This window comes from Oncorhynchus nerka, linkage group LG2 (assembly GCF_034236695.1).
Source record: "Oncorhynchus nerka isolate Pitt River linkage group LG2, Oner_Uvic_2.0, whole genome shotgun sequence".
In the NCBI taxonomy this organism is placed as follows: Eukaryota; Metazoa; Chordata; class Actinopteri; order Salmoniformes; family Salmonidae; genus Oncorhynchus; species Oncorhynchus nerka.
This window is the reverse complement of record NC_088397.1, coordinates 98,251,095-98,268,808: the sequence shown is the minus strand read 5'-3', so window position 1 is coordinate 98,268,808 and position 17,714 is coordinate 98,251,095. Positions and strand designations below refer to the sequence as shown.

Below are 17,714 nucleotides of genomic sequence, written 5' to 3'. Positions count from 1 at the left end.
TGCCCAACTAGCACCCTGCCCAACTAGCACCCTGCCCCCTTCCCAACTAGCTCCCTGCCCAACTAGCACCCTGCCCAACTAGCACCCTGCCCAACTAGCACCCTGCCCAACTAGCACCCTGCCCAACTAGCACCCTGCCCCCTTCCCAACTAGCACCCTTGCCCAACTAGCACCCAGCCCAACTAGCACCCTTGCCCAACTAGCACCCTTGCCCAACTAGCACCCTGCCCAACTAGCACCCTGCCCAACTAGCACCCTGCCCAACTAGCACCCTGCCCAACTAGCACCCTGCCCAACTAGCACCCTGCCTCCTTCCCAACTAGCTCCCTGCCCAACTAGCACCCTGCCCCCTTCCCAACTAGCTCCCTGCCCAACTAGCACCCTGCCCAACTAGCTCCCTTCCCAACTAGCTCCCTGCCCAACTAGCACCCTGCCCAACTAGCTCCCTGCCCAACTAGCTCCCTGCCCAACTAGCTCCCTGCCCAACTAGCACCCTGCCCAACTAGCACCCTGCCCAACTAGCACCCTGCCCAACTAGCACCCTGCCTCCTTCCCAACTAGCTCCCTGCCCAACTAGCACCCTGCCCAACTAGCATCCTGCCCCCTTCCCAACTAGCTCCCTGCCCAACTAGCTCCCTGCCCAACTAGCACCCTGCCCAACTAGCTCCCTTCCCAACTAGCTCCCTGCCCAACTAGCTCCCTGCCCAACTAGCTCCCTGCCCAACTAGCACCCTGCCCAACTAGCACCCTGCCCAACTAGCACCCTGCCCAACTAGCTCCCTGCCCAACTAGCACCCTGCCCAACTAGCACCCTGCCCAACTAGCACCCTGCCCAACTAGCTCCCTGCCCAACTAGCTCCCTGCCCAACTAGCTCCCTGCCCAACTAGCTCCCTGCCCAACTAGCTCCCTGCCCAACTAGCTCCCTGCCCAACTAGCACCCTGCCCAACTAGCACCCTGCCCAACTAGCACCCTGCCCAACTCCTGCCCAACTAGCTCCCTGCCCAACTAGCTCCCTGCCCAACTAGCTCCCTGCCCAACTAGCTCCCTGCCCAACTAGCACCCTGCTCCCTGCTCAATTAGCACCCTGCCCAACTAGCACCCTGCTCCCTGCCCAACTAGCACCCTGCCCAACTAGCTCCCTGCCCAACTAGCTCCCTGCCCAACTAGCTCCCTGCCCAACTAGCACCCTGCCCAACTAGCACCCTGCCCAACTAGCACTCTGCTCCCTGCCCAACTAGCACCCTACTCCCTGCCCAACTAGCACCCTGCTCCCTGCCCAACTAGCACCCTGCCCAACTAGCACCCTGCCCAACTAGCACCCTGCCTCATGCCCAACTAGCTCCCTGCCCAACTAGCTCCCTGCCCAACTAGCACCCTGCCCAACTAGCACCCTGCCCCCTTCCCAACTAGCACCCTGCCCAACTAGCACCCTGCCCAACTAGCACCCTGCCTCCTTCCCAACTAGCTCCCTGCCCAACTAGCACCCTACCCAACTAGAACCCTGCCCCCTTCCCAACTAGCTCCCTGCCCAACTAGCTCCCTGCCCAACTAGCTCCCTGCCCAACTAGCACCCTGTCCAACTAGCTCCCTGTCCAACTAGCTCCCTGTCCAACTAGCTCCCTGCCCAACTAGCACCCTGCCCAACTAGCTCCCTGCCCAACTAGCTCCCTGCCCAACTAGCACCCTGCCCAACTAGCACCCTGCCCAACTAGCTCCCTGCCCAACTAGCACCCTGCCCAACTAGCACCCTGCCCCCTTCCCAACTAGCTCCCTGCCCAACTAGCACCCTGCCCAACTAGCACCCTGCCCAACTAGCACCCTGCCCAACTAGCACCCTGCCCCCTTCCCAACTAGCACCCTTGCCCAACTAGCACCCAGCCCAACTAGCACCCTTGCCCAACTAGCACCCTTGCCCAACTAGCACCCTTGCCCAACTAGCACCCTGCCCAACTAGCACCCTGCCCAACTAGCACCCTGCCCAACTAGCACCCTGCCCAACTAGCACCCTGCCTCCTTCCCAACTAGCTCCCTGCCCAACTAGCACCCTGCCCCCTTCCCAACTAGCTCCCTGCCCAACTAGCACCCTGCCCAACTAGCACCCTGCCCAACTAGCTCCCTTCCCAACTAGCACCCTGCCCAACTAGCACCCTGCCCAACTAGCTCCCTGCCCAACTAGCACCCTGCCCAACTAGCACCCTGCCCAACTAGCACCCTGCCCAACTAGCACCCTGCCCAACTAGCACCCTGCCTCCTTCCCAACTAGCTCCCTGCCCAACTAGCACCCTGCCCAACTAGCATCCTGCCCCCTTCCCAACTAGCTCCCTGCCCAACTAGCTCCCTGCCCAACTAGCACCCTGCCCAACTAGCACCCTGCCCAACTAGCTCCCTTCCCAACTAGCTCCCTGCCCAACTAGCTCCCTGCCCAACTAGCTCCCTGCCCAAGTAGCACCCTGCCCAACTAGCACCCTGCCCAACTAGCACGCTGCCCAACTAGCTCCCTGCCCAACTAGCACCCTGCCCAACTAGCACCCTGCCCAACTAGCACCCTGCCCAACTAGCTCCCTGCCCAACTAGCTCCCTGCCCAACTAGCTCCCTGCCCAACTAGCTCCCTGCCCAACTAGCTCCCTGCCCAACTAGCACCCTGCCCAACTAGCACCCTGCCCAACTAGCACCCTGCCCAACTAGCTCCCTGCCCAACTAGCTCCCTGCCCAACTAGCTCCCTGCCCAACTAGCACCCTGCCCAACTAGCACCCTGCTCCCTGCCCAACTAGCACCCTGCTCAATTAGCACCCTGCCCAACTAGCACCCTGCCCAACTAGCACCCTGCCCAACTAGCTCCCTGCCCAACTAGCTCCCTGCCCAACTAGCTCCCTGCCCAACTAGCTCCCTGCCCAACTAGCTCCCTGCCCAACTAGCACCCTGCCCAACTAGCACCCTGCCCAACTAGCACCCTACTCCCTGCCCAACTAGCACTCTGCTCCCTGCCCAACTAGCACCCTACTCCCTGCCCAACTAGCACCCTGCTCCCTGCCCAACTAGCACCCTGCCCAACTAGCACCCTGCCCAACTAGCACCCTGCCCAACTAGCACCCTGCCTCCTGCCCAACTAGCTCCCTGCCCAACTAGCTCCCTGCCCAACTAGCACCCTGCCCAACTAGCACCCTGCCCCCTTCCCAACTAGCACCCTGCCCAACTAGCACCCTGCCCAACTAGCACCCTGCCTCCTTCCCAACTAGCTCCCTGCCCAACTAGCACCCTACCCAACTAGAACCCTGCCCCCTTCCCAACTAGCTCCCTGCCCAACTAGCTCCCTGCCCAACTAGCACCCTGCCCAACTAGCACCCTGCCCAACTAGCTCCCTGCCCAACTAGCTCCCTGCCCAACTAGCTCCCTGCCCAACTAGCTCCCTGCCCAACTAGCACCCTGCCCAACTAGCACCCTGCCCAACTAGCACCCTGCCCAACTAGCACCCTGCCCAACTAGCACCCTGCCCAACTAGCTCCCTGCCCAACTAGCTCCCTGCCCATCTAGCACCCTGCCCATCTAGCACCCTTCCCAACTAGCTCCCTGCCCAACTAGCACCCTACTCCCTGCCCAACTAGCACCCTGCCCAACTAGCACCCTGCCCAACTAGCACCCTGCTCCCTGCCCAACTAGCACCCTGCTCAATTAGCACCCTGCCCAACTAGCACCCTGCTCCCTGCCCAACTAGCACCCTGCCCAACTAGCACCTGCCCAACTAGCTCCCTGCCCAACTAGCTCCCTGCCCAACTAGCTCCCTGCCCAACTAGCTCCCTGCCCAACTAGCACCCTGCCCAACTAGCACCCTGCCCAACTAGCACCCTGCCCAACTAGCACCCTGCCCAACTAGCACCCTGCCCAACTAACTCCCTGCCCAACTAGCACCCTGCTCCCTGCCCAACTAGCACCCTGCTCCCTGCCCAACTAGCACCCTGCTCCCTGCCCAACTAGCACCCTGCTCCCTACCCAACTAGCTCCCTGCCCAACTAGCACCCTGCCCAACTAGCACCCTGCCCAACTAGCTCCCTGCCCAACTAGCTCCCTGCCCAACTAGCTCCCTGCCCAACTAGCTCCCTGCCCAACTAGCACCCTACTCCCTGCCCAACTAGCACCCTGCCCAACTAGCACCCTGCCCAACTAGCACCCTGCCCAACTAGCACCCTGCCCAACTAGCACCCTGCCCAACTAGCTCCCTGCCCAACTAGCTCCCTGCCCAACTAGCACCCTGCCCAACTAGCTCCCTGCCCAACTAGCTCCCTGCCCAACTAGCACCCTACTCCCTGCCCAACTAGCACCCTGCCCAACTAGCACCCTGCTCCCTGCCCAACTAGCACCCTGCTCAATTAGCACCCTGCCCAACTAGCACCCTGCTCCTGCCCAACTAGCACCCTGCCCAACTAGCCCTGCCCAACTAGCTCCCTGCCCAACTAGCTCCCTGCCCAACTAGCTCCCTGCCCAACTAGCTCCTGCCCAACTAGCACCCTGCCCAACTAGCACCCTGCCCAACTAGCACCCTACTCCCTGCCCAACTAGCACTCTGCTCCCTGCCCAACTAGCACCCTACTCCCTGCCCAACTAGCACCCTGCTCCCTGCCCAACTAGCACCCTGCCCAACTAGCACCCTGCCCAACTAGCACCCTGCCCAACTAGCACCCTGCCTCCTGCCCAACTAGCTCCCTGCCCAACTAGCTCCCTGCCCAACTAGCACCCTGCCCAACTAGCACCCTGCCCCCTTCCCAACTAGCACCCTGCCCAACTAGCACCCTGCCCAACTAGCACCCTGCCTACTTCCCAACTAGCTCCCTGCCCAACTAGCACCCTACCCAACTAGAACCCTGCCCCTTCCCAACTAGCTCCCTGCCCAACTAGCTCCCTGCCCAACTAGCTCCCTGCCCAACTAGCACCCTGCCCAACTAGCACCCTGCCCAACTAGCACCCTGCCCAACTAGCACCCTGCCCAACTAGCACCCTGCCCAACTAGCTCCCTGCCCAACTAGCACCCTGCCCAACTAGCACCCTGCCCAACTAGCACCCTGCCCAACTAGCTCCCTGCCCAACTAGCTCCCTGCCCATCTAGCACCCTGCCCATCTAGCACCCTTCCCAACTAGCTCCCTGCCCAACTAGCACCCTACTCCCTGCCCAACTAGCACCCTGCCCAACTAGCACCCTGCCCAACTAGCACCCTGCTCCTGCCCAACTAGCACCCTGCCCAATTAGCACCCTGCCCAACTAGCACCCTGCTCCCTGCCCAACTAGCACCCTGCCCAACTAGCACCTGCCCAACTAGCTCCCCTGCCCAACTAGCTCCTGCCCAACTAGCTCCCCTGCCCAACTAGCTCCCTGCCCAACTAGCTCCCTGCCCAACTAGCACCCTGCCCAACTAGCACCCTGCCCAACTAGCACCCTGCCCAACTAGCACCCTGCCCCAACTAGCACCCTGCCCAACTAGCACCCTGCCCAACTAGCACCCTGCCCAACTAGCACCCTGCCCAACTAACTCCCTGCCCAACTAGCACCCTGCTCCCTGCCCAACTAGCACCCTGCTCCCTGCCCAACTAGCACCCTGCTCCCTGCCCAACTAGCACCCTGCTCCCTACCCAACTAGCTCCCTGCCCAACTAGCACCCTGCCCAACTAGCACCCTGCCCAACTAGCACCCTGCCCAACTAGCTCCCTGCCCAACTAGCTCCCTGCCCAACTAGCTCCCTGCCCAACTAGCACCCTACTCCCTGCCCAACTAGCACCCTGCCCAACTAGCACCCTGCCCAACTAGCACCCTGCCCAACTAGCACCCTGCCCAACTAGCTCCCTGCCCAACTAGCTCCCTGCCCAACTAGCACCCTGCCCAACTAGCTCCCTGCCCAACTAGCTCCCTGCCCAACTAGCACCCTACTCCCTGCCCAACTAGCACCCTGCCCAACTAGCACCCTGCTCCCTGCCCAACTAGCACCCTGCTCAATTAGCACCCTGCCCAACTAGCACCCTGCTCCCTGCCCAACTAGCACCCTGCCCAACTAGCACCCTGCCCAACTAGCTCCCTGCCCAACTAGCTCCCTGCCCAACTAGCTCCCTGCCCAACTAGCACCCTGCCCAACTAGCACCCTGCCCAACTAGAACCCTGCCCAACTAGCACCCTACTCCCTGCCCAACTAGCACTCTGCTCCCTGCCCAACTAGCACCCTACTCCCTGCCCAACTAGCACCCTGCTCCCTGCCCAACTAGCACCCTGCCCAACTAGCACCCTGCCCAACTAGCACCCTGCCCAACTAGCACCCTGCCTCCTGCCCAACTAGCTCCCTGCCCAACTAGCTCCCTGCCCAACTAGCACCCTGCCCAACTAGCACCCTGCCCCCTTCCCAACTAGCACCCTGCCCAACTAGCACCCTGCCCAACTAGCACCCTGCCTACTTCCCAACTAGCTCCCTGCCCAACTAGCACCCTACCCAACTAGAACCCTGCCCCCTTCCCAACTAGCTCCCTGCCCAACTAGCTCCCTGCCCAACTAGCTCCCTGCCCAACTAGCACCCTGCCCAACTAGCACCCTGCCCAACTAGCACCCTGCCCAACTAGCTCCCTGCCCAACTAGCTCCCTGCCCAACTAGCACCCTGCCCAACTAGCACCCTGCCCAACTAGCACCCTGCCCAACTAGCTCCCTGCCCAACTAGCTCCCTGCCCAACTAGCTCCCTGCCCATCTAGCACCCTGCCCATCTAGCACCCTTCCCAACTAGCTCCCTGCCCAACTAGCACCCTACTCCCTGCCCAACTAGCACCCTGCCCAACTAGCACCCTGCCCAACTAGCACCCTGCTCCCTGCCCAACTAGCACCCTGCTCAATTAGCACCCTGCCCAACTAGCACCCTGCTCCCTGCCCAACTAGCACCCTGCCCAACTAGCTCCCTGCCCAACTAGCTCCCTGCCCAACTAGCACCCTGCCCAACTAGCACCCTGCCCAACTAGCACCCTGCCCAACTAACTCCCTGCCCAACTAGCACCCTGCTCCCTGCCCAACTAGCACCCTGCTCCCTGCCCAACTAGCACCCTGCTCCCTGCCCAACTAGCACCCTGCTCCCTACCCAACTAGCTCCCTACCCAACTAGCTCCCTACCCAACTAGCACCCTACCCAACTAGCACCCTACCCAACTAGCACCCTACCCAACTAGCACCCTGCCCAACTAGCACCCTGCCCAACTAGCACCCTGCCCCCTACCCAACTAGCTCCCTACCCAACTAGCTCCCTACCCAACTAGCTCCCTTCCCAACTAGCTCCCTGCTCCCTACCCAACTAGCTCCCTGCTCCCTACCCAACTAGCACCCTGCTCCCTACCCAACTAGCACCCTGCTCCCTACCCAACTAGCACCCTGCTCCCTACCCAACTAGCTCCCTGCTCCCTACCCAACTAGCTCCCTGCTCCCTACCCAACTAGCTCCCTGCTCCCTACCCAACTAGCTCCCTACCCAACTAGCTCCCTACCCAACTAGCTCCCTACCCAACTAGCTCCCTACCCAACTAAGCACCCTGCTCCCTACCCAACTAAGCTCCCTGCTCCCTACCCAACTAGCACCCTGCCCAACTAGCTCCCTGCCCAACTAGCACCCTGCCCAACTAGCTCCCTTCCCAACTAGCGCCCTACTCCCTACATAGTGCACTACTTTTGAGCAGAGCCGCTAGGACTTTGGGGTGCAGACAATGTCTAACCCTGATGTCTAGTTTCTGTTAACCCTGATGTCTAACCCTGATGTCTAGTTTCTGTTAACCCTGATGTCTAACCCTGATGTCTAACCCTGATGTCTTGTTTCTGTTAACCCTGATGTCTAACCCTGATGTCTAGTTTCATTTAACCCTGATGTCTAACCCTGATGTCTAGTTTATGTTAACCCTGATGTCTAACCCTGATGTCTAGTTTCTGTTCACCATTTCAGACGACAGAGAGTATAGACGTATACTCGTTTGGACACTTACTGTATGAAATGACGTACGGAAGACCTCCTGATGCTGTGCCTGTCGACCAGTACCCTGCTGTGACTTACACCTCAGTGGGTAGGTACCACACCAGTACCTAACACCTCAGTGGGTAGGTACCACACCAGTACCTAACACCTCAGTGGGTAGGTACCACACCAGTACCTAACACCTCAGTGGGTAGGTACCACACCAGTACCTGACACCTCAGTGGGTAGGTACCACACCAGTACCTAACACCTCAGTGGGTAGGTACCACACCAGTACCTAACACCTCAGTGGGTAGGTACCACACCAGTACCTAACACCTCAGTGGGTAGGTACCACACCAGTACCTGACACCTCAGTGGGTAGGTACCACACCAGTACCTAACACCTCAGTGGGTAGGTACCACACCAGTACCTGACACCTCAGTGGGTAGGTACCACACCAGTACCTGACACCTCAGTGGGTAGGTACCACACCAGTACCTGACACCTCAGTGGGTAGGTACCACACCAGTACCTGACACCTCAGTGGGTAGGTACCACACCAGTACCTGACACCTCAGTGGGTAGGGGTAGGTAGCACACCAGTACCTGACACCTCAGTGGGTAGGTAGCCACACCAGTACCTGACACCTCAGTGGGTAGGTACCACACCAGTACCTGACACCTCAGTGGGTAGGTACCACACCAGTACCTGACACCTCAGTGGGTAGGTACCACACCAGTACCTGACACCTCAGTGGGTAGGTACCACACCAGTACCTGACACCTCAGTGGGTAGGTACCACACCAGTACCTGACACCTCAGTGGGTAGGTACCACACCAGTACCTGACACCTCAGTGGGTAGGTACCACACCAGTACCTGACACCTCAGTGGGTAGGTACCACACCAGTACCTGACACCTCAGTGGGTAGGTACCACACCAGTACCTGACACCTCAGTGGGTAGGTACCACACCAGTACCTGACACCTCAGTGGGTAGGTACCACACCAGTACCTGACACCTCAGTGGGTAGGTACTAAGATACCTACACTACTAGCCCAATTCTGATCTGTTTCCACTACGCCGTCTTTTGACTGGTGCTGCCTGTGTAAGCTCTTGCATTTTCCTCCTAATGAACATGACCCTGACATTTCCCTGCCCCCTCTCCTGACATTTCCCTGTCCTCTCTCCTGGCGTTTCCCTGTCCTCTCTCCTGGCGTTTCCCTGTCCTCTCTCCTGGCGTTTCCCTGTCCTCTCTCCTGGCGTTTCCCTGTCCTCTCTCCTGACGTTTCCCTGTCCTCTCTCCTGACGTTTCCCTGTCCTCTCTCCTGGCGTTTCCCTGTCCTCTCTCCTGGCGTTTCCCTGTCCTCTCTCCTGGCGTTTCCCTGTCCTCTCTCCTGGCGTTTCCCTGCCCTCTCTCCTGGCGTTTCCCTGTCCTCTCTCCTGACGTTTCCCTGTCCTCTCTCCTGGCGTTTCCCTGCCCTCTCTCCTGGCGTTTCCCTGCCCTCTCTCCTGGCGTTTCCCTGTCCTCTCTCCTGACGTTTCCCTGTCCTCTCTCCTGACGTTTCCCTGTCCTCTCTCCTGACGTTTCCCTGTCCTCTCTCTCCTGACGTTTCCCTGTCCTCTCTCTCCGACGTTTCCCTGTCCTCTCTCCTGACGTTTCCCTGTCCTCTCTCCTGACGTTTCCCTGTCCTCTCTCCTGACGTTTCCCTGTCCTCTCTCCTGACGTTTCCCTGCCCTCTCTCCTGGCGTTTCCCTGCCCTCTCTCCTGGCGTTTCCCTGCCCTCTCTCCTGGCGTTTCCCTGCCCTCTCTCCTGGCGTTTCCCTGCCCTCTCTCCTGGCGTTTCCCTGCCCTCTCTCTTGACGTTTCCCTGTCCTCTCTCCTGGCGTTTCCCTGTCCTCCCTCCTGGCGTTTCCCTGTCCTCTCTCCTGGCGTTTCCCTGCCCTCTCTCTTGACGTTTCCCTGCCCTCTCTCCTGGCGTTTCCCTGCCCTCTCTCCTGGCGTTTCCCTGCCCTCTCTCCTGGCGTTTCCCTGCCCTCTCTCCTGGCGTTTCCCTGCCCTCTCTCCTGGCGTTTCCCTGCCCTCTCCTGACGTTTCCCTGCCCTCTCTCCTGACGTTTCCCTGGCCTCTCTCCTGGCGTTTCCCTGGCCTCTCTCCTGGCGTTTCCCTGGCCTCTCTCCTGGCGTTTCCCTGTCCTCTCTCCTGGAGTTTCCCTGTCCTCTCTCCTGGCGTTTCCCTGCCCTCTCTCTTGGCGTTTCCCTGTCCTCTCTCCTGGCGTTTCCCTGCCCTCTCTCTTGGCGTTTCCCTGCCCTCTCTCCTGACGTTTCCCTGCCCTCTCTCCTGACGTTTCCCTGCCCTCTCTCCTGACGTTTCCCTGCCCTCTCTCCTGACGTTTCCCTGCCCTCTCTCCTGACGTTTCCCTGCCCTCTCTCCTGACGTTTCCCTGTCCTCTCTCCTGACGTTTCCCTGTCCTCTCTCCTGGCGTTTCCCTGCCCCCTCTCCTGAGGTCCTCTCTCCTGACGTTTCCCTGCCCTTTCTCCTAATGAACATGACTCTGATTTTAAAACGGAGTCTGTGTGGCTAGACCACTTGGAGTAAACGGATACCAGACTGCACTCTGGTCAAAGAGTGATGACAGACACAGAAGCCCAGTCTAGAGCTGTGTTCCAATACTCATAGTACCCTCGCTAGCTGTACTATTTGTGATGTAAATTTGAGTATATTGAATGCTTATTGGTCATACTATGGATACAGTGAGTATGCCAAAAGTTCCCTGATGATGTACTACATTCGCAAATATACAAAGTAAACAATCAATGAAAAAAACTATTTCTGTGCTTTTTAGGGTCCATAATGCAATTCTTCCGAAAATGGGCGTGGCTTTACAACGTATTCAGCCAATACAAGTTCATTGCTTTAACTAATTATGACAAATGTTAAGGAAATGTTGAGCAATGTTAAAAAAAAAAAAAAAAATTAAAACGAATGACTTTTCAAATTGGGTGACAATTTGTTAGCTACGCTGTCCTTACAAACCACATATCATTACAGCAGTATGTACCGGTATGTTGTTAGCTAGCTACCTAACGTTAGTTGCCAGTATATTAACTATAGGCTAACTAACTACCCAACAGTTATTGACTTGATTATTCACGTCATTATTATCTTAGCTAAGTGTTATAGTCATGCGTTCTCAATGGACATGGATAATGAAGTCATAAGATGTCTAGCTAGTAGTTTGTTAGCTATGCTAACAAGCTATTAAGAAGTTGCATAGCAACAGCATCAACCTCCGGTAGACAGGCGAAGCGCTAGTACAATCAACTGAAAGGATACCGTTAGTTTACAGTATACTAAAATTAACTAATAGTCTGTAGTGTATATACAGTGCCTTGCGAAAGTATTCGGCCCCCTTGAACTTTGCGAACCTCTGAGACTATCACAGTGCAGGTGCATTTATACGGAGACTTGATTACACACAGGTGGATTGTATTTATCATCATTAGTCATTTAGGTCAACATTGGATCATTCAGAGATCCTCACTGAACTTCTGGAGAGAGTTTGCTGCACTGAAAGTAAAGGGGCTGAATAATTTTGCACGCCCAATTTTTCAGTTTTTGATTTGTTAAAAAAGTTTGAAATGCCCAAATGTCGTTCCACTTCATGATTGTGTCCCACTTGTTGTTGATTCTTCACAAAAAAATACAGTTTTATATCTTTATGTTTGAAGCCTGAAATGTGGCAAAAGGTCGCAAAGTTCAAGGGGGCCGAATACTTTCGCAAGGCACTGTACTCATTAAGTATACAGTATGTTACTATGGGTATTCGAACACAGCTTAGGGGTTTAACAGAGTATATACATGTGGTCTGTGTACAGAGGGGAAACGGAATAAAAGAAATTTAAAATTACTACAATGTAAATCCCATTAACAATCCCATTAACAATATTACATTAATGTCAGTAATGTAACAGTAATGTCAGCAATCTCTATACTCTATTTACAATAAGAGAAAAATAACACACAGAATTAACATTACAGTTACATCATCTGGTAGTCTTTGTATAAAATGGTAAGAGAACTGGTGAAGAAAGTTACGCCTTTTTCATACAAATGTCTTGTATTTACATACAACAATAACAACAGGAATATTATAAAAGTGAAATAAGTATTTGTTCCGAGTTACATTTGGTCAAAACTGAACAAATATATCCCTGCAAATGATCACGTTTTGATCTCTGCGAAAGCCAACTTTTTGTACTAACAAGTGGTTGCCATGGTGAATAACAAGTGGTTGCCATGGGGAATAACAAGTGGTTGCCATGGGGAATTATCCAATAATAATTGATAGGACATATAAAAGGAAACATCAGAGTTTACCGGAATCTCTAAATGAAAATACTGGCAGATCAATAAAATGTCCTTGTCGATCTAATTACATTTAGAGGATTCTAAATTCCAATCTAGGGGGCTTTTTCTACAGCCGCCCCAGAATTAGTGTAACTAATTCAAACGTAGGTAAGGCCTCCATCTTCCTTTTTATCGAAGGCAGGTCTGCGTTGTCTAACACTGTGAGAAGCTTCACCAATTTGGCAACTGGATGTAGGTAGATTCGATCCTTGACCTCCGCAGTCCGGATTCTTCCATCTGCACCTGGTATCATCTTCACTCTCCGTCTGACCTCCGCAGTCCGGATTCTTCCATCTGCAACAGGTACCGTCTTCACTATCCGTCCGATAGGCCATGAAGCTCGTGGTAGCTATGTCTCCACTATCATGGCCACTTGTCCTTCAGTCACTTCGGCCTCTGCTGTAGACTTGGCAAATAGTTCCGCATGAATAAGTGGTCCACCAGGATCTGACCAATGGCATCGTCCAAGAAGCATCATGCAGCCCCATCAAGAGCAGATTAGGTGTAACTGGATGAGGGTCTGCTACGTCTGCTGAAACATAGCCACGGTGCTTGGAGTTCAGAATACCTTTCACCTCCGTGAGGATCGTCAGAAGGACATCTTCATGTTGTGATTTTGTCTCCGACTGCTACATGAAGAGCATTCTTCACAGACCTTATTTCCCTCTCCCAGGCGCCTCCAAAATGTGGTGCGTTCGGGTAATCTTCTGTTCAGCCAGCTGTTTCTGGGAGCGTAGATCCGAGGGCCACGAAGGACTTGCAGCTCTCTGTTCGCTCCTCGTAAATTGGTCCCATTGTCCGACAGGATCTCAAAGGGTTTCCCTCGTCGGGCAATGAAGCAGCGGGGAGCCATCAAAGGTTTTTGCCAGAGAAATATGAAGGATTATCACCACAGTAAGCAAGTTACTTGGAGTCAAACAGACAGACCTGGATGAGATCTTTAAGGTCAGGGCCCTCCGGCTCACAAAATCATTTTTGACCCAAGCCACCCGATGTACCCTGACTTTGAAATACTCCCCTCTGGGCGCAGGTATAGGGCATCCCTCAGCAGGGGAAAACAGAACCAGACAATCATTTGTGCCAGGTGTGATATCCCTCCCAAATAGCTCAGGCTGTTTTTTTATCGACTCAGTAAGGCCAGCAGGCTAGTCTTTATTATAAAAAAATATATATATTTTTAAATGGTATGTAACTTTTATGAAAGTTGTATTGTCAATTTTGTTTTGTATTTAAACGCTACTTTAAATGTGTACATGACACTGCAATAAAATGTCCCCATGGGGACGATAAAGTAAGTAAGGAAAAACTGCTTGTAAAACCAGAGGCAGGATGGAGGGAGGTCTGCCGTCTTCGGGACAACAGGATTTGCTCGCCATTTCCTGCACTCGAGATGCGTTGATGTCGTTGAATGGACCAAGTCTTATCCTGAAGGCCCGACAAATCTCGGCAAACACTCTTTCTAGTCCTGGAGTCCAAAACGACAGGATGGAGAACGTCAAGAGACAGCGATTCAGCTTGACGAGGCCGGTTGCCAACCCAAATAAGACCTAGGGCTTTGGTCGTACTCAGGAGACGATGAACAGAGACAGCTGCTCCTCTGTACTGGCTTGTCAGCTTCGAGGGCCTTGATCTCCTCTGTACTGGCTTGTCGTCTTCAAGGGCCTTGATCTCCTCTGTACTGGCTTGTCGGCCTTGATCTCCTCTGTACTGGCTTGTCGTCTTCAAGGGGCTTGATCTCCTCTGTACTGGCTTGTCGGCTTCGAGGGCCTTGATCTCTTCTGCGAAACTCTCCCGCTGTCCTTTATAAGCAGGAAAGTCTCCACGTCGTGCCTTGAGGGCTTGGGATCACCAACAGTTGAAATCATAGTTTGGTACACGGACTCACAGAGCTCCTTTCCAACTGTGATGAGACGTGCTCCAGTCTACTTTTTACAGGATCAGGAGTAAAGTTGACCTGTCCTCAGAAAGTACATTTAGCGACATTCAGCGGTGTGCCTCTTCTCTAGCTGTACTGAGCATCACGTGTCTGTTGCAGGAAGCGGTTCCAGAGTCCAGTGGTTCACTCGTGTTAGCTCAGCCAGAGTTTCCCCCCCCCCCTCGTGATGACGTCTGCTGGGTTGTTAGCAGTGTCGTCATATCACCATGGTTGTCTTCGTCGGGGGCGTGGCTTGCCTGAAGCTGACCTGTGGCGGAGGGCTCACCAGTTAGAATACCCTCACCTCTGTAAGCACTTTGAGTGGTTCTTAGAGAGCGTTGGTAGGGTTGCCTATGTTTTTGCTCCAGTCGTTTACAGCTGCTGTATCTGCCGTTGTGGACGGTCATCTGGGCCTGGGTCCCTTGGGAGATCTGGTTGTCTTCAGTCTCCGATGTCCATCATTCCGGGTTCGAAAAGACCATTAAAAAGGAGTCTGATACTCTGTGCGGATAGGTCACTTGGAGTAAACGGATACCAGACTGCACTCTGGTCAAAGAGGGACAGACACAGGAGCCCAGTCTAGGAGTTGAATCACATTTTGATTGAATTTAATGACGAAACAGAGTATATACACGTGGTCTGTGTACAGAGGGGAAACAGAATAAAATACATTTAAAATTACTACATTAATGTCAACAATCTCTATACTCAATTTACAATAAGAGAAAAATAACACACACAGAATTAACATTACAGTTACATCATCTGGTAGGCTTTGTATAAAATGGTAAGAGAACTGGTGAAGAAAGTTACGCCTTTTTCCATACAAATGTCTTGTTGCCATGGGGAATAACAAGTGGTTGCCATGGGGAATAACAAGTGGTTGCCATGGGGAATAACAAGTGGTTGCCATGGGGAATAATAATTGATAGGACATATAAAAGGAAACATCAGAGTTTACCAGAATCTCTAAATGAAAATACTGGCAGATCAATAAAATGTCCTTGTCGATCTAATTACATTTAGAGGATTCTAAATTCAAATCTAAGGGGCTTTTATACACTGTTTCCCTTTCCTCATCTCTCCCGATGTTGTCCTCTCCTCTCTCCCGATGTTGTCCTCTCATCTCTCCCGATGTTGTCCTCTCATCTCTCCCGATGTTGTCCTCTCATCTCTCCCGATGTTGTCCTCTCATCTCTCCCGATGTTGTCCTCTCCTCTCTCCCGATGTTGTCCTCTCATCTCCTCTCTCCCGATGTTGTCCTCTCATCTCATCTCTCCCGATGTTGTCCTCTCATCTCATCTCTCCCGATGTTGTCCTCTCATCTCTCCCGATGTTGTCCTCTCCTCTCCTGATGTTGTCCTCTCATCTCTCCCGATGTTGTCCTCTCATCTCTCCTGATGTTGTCCTCTCCTCTCTCCCGATGTTGTCCTCTCCTCTCTCCCGATGTTGTCCTCTCCTCTCTCCCGATGTTGTCCTCTCATCTCATCTCTCCCGATGTTGTCCTCTCCTCTCCTGATGTTGTCCCCTCATCTCCTCTCTCCGTAGTGTCTGTGCTGCAATCCATCCTGTCCACAGATGCCTGTAAGACTGGGATGCCCACTGTTGCACAACTGCTGCAGACACCGTGAGTAGAGTGCATTTCAACAACCCATCCGTGAGAAGATCGCACCATAGCCGACCACTGAAGAAGTCGTCACTTTATTTGCCTTTGTAGACAAGTGCTGCACGTTACCCATCTATGAAAACGGTCAATAATGAAGTCTGTCTCTCTGTCTCTCTGTCCTGGTAGGCTGTTCAGCGATGTGCTGCTGTTTCACTCAGAGAAACTCCAGTTCAAGATCCCCACCAAATTAAGAGACGCCTTGAAAACCGCCAAAGAGTGCATGGAAAAGCGACTCCAAGAAGAGCAGAAAACGGTTGGTATATTTACTCCTTACAGCTTCCTGGAGCCAGACTGGAGACAGATAAGATGAATAGTTTCCTGAAGCCAGAAAAGCTGGGATGGATGGCTGGATGGATGGAGGGATGGATGGGTGGGTGGATGGGTGGAAGAAAGGAACAAACGATTGATGGATTGATTGGTGTTTGATCATCTCCTCAGAACCAGCAGCACAGGAGGCTGACCAGAGCTCAGTCCCACCATGGCTCAGAGGAGGAGAAGAGGAGGAGGAAGATACTGGCTAGAAAGGTAGAGATCACCATCACAGACTCGGGCACACCGTCACAGACTCGGGCACACCGTCACAGACTCGGGCACACCGTCACAGGCACACCGTCACAGGCACCCCGTCACAGGCACACCGTCACAGACACACCGTCACAGACTCTAGGGATGCAACGATCAGCAGTATAAAGTACTTTAAGTAATACTTTAAAGAACTGTTGTTGTTTTGGGGGGTATTTGTACTTTACTATTTATATTTACTTTACTTCACTACATTCCTAAAGACAATAATGTACTTTTAACTCCATACATTTTCCCCTGTCACCCAAAAGTACTTGTTACATTTTGAATGCTTAGCAGGACAGGAAAATGGTCAAATTCACACACTTATCAAGAGAACATCCCTGGTCATCCCTACTGCCTCTGATCTGGAGGACTCACTAAACAGAGAACATCCCTGGTCATCCCTACTGCCTCTGATCTGGTAGAATCACTAAACACAAATGCTTTTTTATTTATTTAAAAGTGTTGGAGAGTACCCCTTAGCAATCCATTAATTGAAAAATCAAGAAAATCCTTTGCCTAATTTAAGGAATTTGAAATTATTTATACTTTACTTTTACTTTTGATACTAAAGTACATTTAAAACCAAATACTTTTAGACTTTTACTCAAGTAAAAAAAAAAAACTTGAGTTGTTTTCTATGAATGTATCTTTGCTTTTCCCCCAAGAATGACAATTGGGTGCTTTTTCCCCAAGAATGACAATTGGGTGCTTTTTCCCCCAAGAATGACAATTGGGTGCTTTTCCCCCAAGAATGACAATTGGGTGCTTTTTCCCCAAGAATGACAATTGGGTGCTTTTTCCCCCAAGAATGACAATTGGGTGCTTTTCCCCCAAGAATGACAATTGGGAATGACTTTTTTTCCCCAAGAATGACAATTGGGTGAATGACTTTTTTTTTCCCAAAGAATGACAATTGGGTGCTTTTTCCCCACAAGAATGACAATTGGGTGCTTTTTCCCCACAAGAATGACAATTGGGTGCTTTTTCCCCAAAGAATGACAATTGGGTGCTTTTTCCCCCAAGAATGACAATTGGGTGCTTTTTCCCCAAGAATGACAATTGGGTGCTTTTTCCCAAAGAATGACAATTGGGTGCTTTTTCCCCAAGAATGACAATTGGGTGCTTTTTCCCCAAGAATGACAATTGGGTGCTTTTTCCCCCAAGAATGACAATTGGGTGCTTTTTCCCCAAGA

At 53.4% G+C, this 17,714-nt stretch overlaps 1 protein-coding gene across 2 annotated transcripts in view; it reads left to right on the top strand.

The window, feature by feature from the left end:
* Positions 1-17,714, top strand: part of pxk (PX domain containing serine/threonine kinase) — a 96,839-nt gene that overhangs the window by 57,836 nt on the left and 21,289 nt on the right. For both annotated transcript variants that reach the window (XM_065004605.1, XM_065004606.1), the window contains exons 11-14: positions 7,949-8,066; positions 15,837-15,915; positions 16,081-16,207; positions 16,393-16,479. In XM_065004605.1, coding sequence (XP_064860677.1) covers positions 7,949-8,066; positions 15,837-15,915; positions 16,081-16,207; positions 16,393-16,479 — 411 coding nt within the window. The remainder of the gene's footprint in view (positions 1-7,948; positions 8,067-15,836; positions 15,916-16,080; positions 16,208-16,392; positions 16,480-17,714) is intronic.